The sequence below is a fragment of the Calidris pugnax genome, unplaced genomic scaffold (assembly GCF_001431845.1).
Source record: "Calidris pugnax isolate Ruff unplaced genomic scaffold, ASM143184v1 scaffold214, whole genome shotgun sequence".
Lineage (NCBI taxonomy): Eukaryota > Metazoa > Chordata > Aves > Charadriiformes > Scolopacidae > Calidris > Calidris pugnax.
Window position 1 is genome coordinate 494,872 of NW_015090972.1, and position 3,813 is coordinate 498,684.

Genomic DNA, 3,813 nt, shown 5'->3' on the forward strand with positions numbered 1-3,813 from the left:
GGTTTAGGGCAGGGTGGGGGTCCCCAATGCCACCCCCCAAGCAAGATGGAATCGCACCCACCTCCTCTCCGGCTCCTCGGGGTCACACTCTCCATCCTCCAGCGGCCTCTCCAGGACCTGCGGAGGGAGAAGGAAAAGGGAGATGAGCCCTCGGAATGGGGAGGGGGCTGAATCCCCCCAAATTTCACCCCCCCACCCCTCGTGTGTCCCCCCACCCTTCTAAAAATTATGAGGAATGTGGGGCTCAACCCACAGGGACTGAGAAAGGAGCGGGGAAACTGAGGCAGGAGAAGATGCTTGTGCCCCAGGGAAGGTGGGGGGGGTGGGGGGGCAACAAGCTTACCCTGGATTTACACTTGTAGAAGAGCAGCCCTCCCGTGGCCAGCAGGACGGCCACCACGCTGGCCACCGTGATGTAGATGAGGGGCTCCCGGTGGCCTTTCCTGACGGCCGGCTCCTTCCTGCGCCGCTCTGCGCCCAGAACAAAGCCAGAGTCAAAGCTGGGGCCGGCCCTGCCGTCCTCGGGCTCCCGAAACCGGCTCAGACCCCAGCCTCGGGCCCCGATCCCATCCCCGGGGCCACCCCGGAGCCCCGAGGACATCCTGGAGTAACGGAGCTGGGTGACGACGGGCTGGGACGTCTCGGCAGGCCGGATCCTGGCTCTGCCGCCCGCCAAACCGGCACTGGGGGAGGATGCTCTCGGCGCCGTGGTCCTGAGCCCGCCGGGGGGGTCCGGGAGGATGGAGGATCCCCGCTTCTGGGCCTGTTCCTGCGGCGGGGGGGAGGCCACCGCTCGGTTGGCCCCTTCCACCAGTTCTCCATCCCCACGCAGGACGGAGAGGTCCACGGCCACCAGGCTCAAGGTCCCGGCCACATCCAAGGGGGCTTCGGCGCTGTCGGTTGGAGCTGTGTGTGGCATCGCCGGGGATGGCACCGACACCGTGTCACCTACCCCGGCAGCCAGGACCTCCTCGGTCCCCGAGCCGCCCTCCGTGCTACCGGGGGGCTGAGATGGGGCTTCTAAGTCAGCGAGGGTGGCATAAGGGACACGGGTGCTAGCGGGTGCCACCTCCCTGCCGGCACGGGTGGCAGCGGAGAGGGAGGGCTGGGTGGCAGAAGGGAGGGCAGGGGACAGGCAATTGCAGTCAGGATCTGTCCCCACACCTGAAAGAAGCAGAGAGAAGAGACGGCCGTGGGGTCACCAGCCTCCCTGGAGGGGCACAGCCAGCAAGATCTGAGGTCGGGGGGTGGGCAGCATCCCCCCCATCCCTCCCCGCAGCCTCGGGCAAGCGGGTCAAACAGTCCCCCCCACCCTCAAAAAACAAAAAAACCCAAAAGGGAGAGTGAAGGTGAAGCAGGGAGCAGGCAGGGACAGACGTGGCAGCACGAGGAGGACAAGCAGAGCAGGGGATGAAGCAAAGCAGGGTCCCCCGAGCTGATGGCAGCGGGTTATCCACGACTGACAGGAGCTGGACTGTCACGTTTAATGTCCCCCCCACCGTGGCACAGGGACAGGACACAGCCAGACGTCTCCTCCGGGGACATGCAGACACACAGCGAAAGCACGGGCAGGCTCTTCCAACCCGGTGAGCAACGCTCTCCCCGGGGAAACTGAGGCACGGAGTGGTGGTGGGGGTTGTTGAAGTGACAGAACCAAGGTCATGCAGCACGTCGGTGGCAGAGGGGTCCCAGCACCTCGATTTCTCCATGTTCCTCTCAACCCAGGCGCCAGGGCTTTGAGACAGAGGTGAGCTTGATGCCTCCAAGCCAAGCCAGGAGATGCCTCCTTATTCCCCGCCTCAGCATCTCTCTCTCTGACCTTCTTTCCAGCAGGATTCGGCCCAAATCCCACCTCCGAAGGGCGGCCAGTCCCTTCTTCCCAACCCAGCTCTCCCCAGACACAGACACAGAGCTCGCGGGGTTGTTGAAGTGACAGAACCAAGGTCATGCAGCACGTCGGTGGCAGAGGGGTCCCAGCACCTCGATTTCTCCATGTTCCTCTCAACCCAGGCGCCAGGGCTTTGAGACAGAGGTGAGCTTGATGCCTCCAAGCCAAGCCAGGAGATGCCTCCTTATTCCCCGCCTCAGCATCTCTCTCTCTGACCTTCTTTCCAGCAGGATTCAGCCCAAATCCCACCTCCGAAGGGCGGCCAGTCCCTTCTTCCCAACCCAGCTCTCCCCAGACACAGACACAGAGCTTGCCCACACATCTCCAAGGACCACCCCGCGGGGGACGGCCACCAGCCGAGCGACAAGAGACGGAGACCAAGGCAACCAACGTGCCATGCCCACAGGGTGCCCGTGTGTGCCCAGGAGCGGGCACGCACGGCTGGCAAGCTGCTCCATGCAGGCGAGTCCAAGCCCCCCCATCCATCCCCAGCCCAGAAGGGGTTTGCCTGGGCAGAGGGAAAGCTTCAGCATCTCACCTGGTGAGGATCCAGCCCTCTTGGGTTCCCAGCATGTCCTGCTGTAGACCTGGCTGCAGTCCTTCTCGAAGGTCTCTCGGTTCTCCAGCAGTTGGTTGATGTCCTGGAAGAACTGTTTCACCAACACCAGCATCTCGTAGGGGGAGGTGGTGAACTCCTCGAAGCACATCTTGGAGAGCTGGAGGAAGAACCGAGCTCAGTCTGGGTTCCCTCAGCCACCCGATGTCACCACCACAGGGTGTCACCCTGCACCCAAAGCAGGGTTTGACCCCTCCATGGCTCTCTGTGCCCACACAATCCCCATATCCCTGCTCCATCCATCCACCCATCCTCCATACATCCCATTTCACCCAAGGATGAAGATGAGGACCCAGACCCTCCAAATCTGCCCACCCGGGAGGGCAGGGGTGGACACCGTACCTCCCTCTCCTCATCATCTTCCTCCCTGATGCAGGGGTCGACGTTCTCGTCGATGCGGCTGTACATCCTGCGCACCATCTGCATCTTCTTGGCGTTGGACGAGTTCTCCTTGAACTCCGTCCGCTGCAGGATCTTGCCCAGCAGAGGAAAAGCAGCTTTCACGTAGCAGACGGAGTCGTTCTGCGAGGAACACGGACACCCCCACCCCAAAATTAAAAAAAAAAATATCAAAATTAAAAAAAAAAAAAAGCCAGGCTGGTTACCTGATGGTACCATCACCACTCACCCCACTCCACCTGAAACTGAGGCACAGAGCCATAAAAATGCCTTTCTCTGGTCCCACAAGCTGCCCAAGCTGGGACTAGGCCACTGGCCAGGCAGGATGAATCCCTCCCCATAAAGGGGGACAGGAGAGGGGAGATGGGGGCTGAGGACAATGAGATATACCCCAATAGGAACACCCCAAAGCACCCTGGGGACCAGCCCTTGGTCCTCCCTGTCCCCTTCCGTCCCCTTGGTGCCCAAAAAGCCACTCACCAACTTCATCTTATCGATGAACTCGAAGGAGACCCTGCCCGGCTGCTGCATCTGGGTGTCAGCCTGGAAAGGAGAAAACCAGGACATCAACCCACAAGCCCAGAGAAAGGGGGGCAGGAAAGACAGTGGGAAGCTGACGTGGGCACCCCAAGGGCGTGAAGGGGTGTCTGAACCCCCGAAACCCCCCCAAATCCACAGGACTGGGAGGGGGGCAGTTCTATGTGATGCCACCCCATCCTCTTCCTCGCTTAGATGCTTCCCTTAAGATCAAACATCCACAGGGATGAGCCCAGTATCCCCACTCCCACCAGGATGGCAGGGATTCCTGCCTTCCCCCCCCCCACCCTTCCTCTCCTCCTCCTCTTCCTCCCAGAACCCTCCTTCATTCTCCCAGGGTCTCCCCCCCCTAAAAAGAGCATCCTGCCCTGCG

The 3,813-nt window shown here is 61.6% G+C and overlaps 1 protein-coding gene across 1 annotated transcript in view; it reads right to left on the minus strand.

Moving 5' to 3' along the window:
• Positions 1-3,813, minus strand: part of CSF1 (colony stimulating factor 1 (macrophage)) — a gene marked incomplete at its 5' end in the record, with an annotated part of 6,351 nt that overhangs the window by 1,037 nt on the left and 1,501 nt on the right. The window contains 5 exons of the mRNA XM_014952898.1: positions 62-117; positions 344-1,164; positions 2,427-2,604; positions 2,847-3,026; positions 3,384-3,446. Coding sequence (XP_014808384.1) covers positions 62-117; positions 344-1,164; positions 2,427-2,604; positions 2,847-3,026; positions 3,384-3,446 — 1,298 coding nt within the window. The remainder of the gene's footprint in view (positions 1-61; positions 118-343; positions 1,165-2,426; positions 2,605-2,846; positions 3,027-3,383; positions 3,447-3,813) is intronic.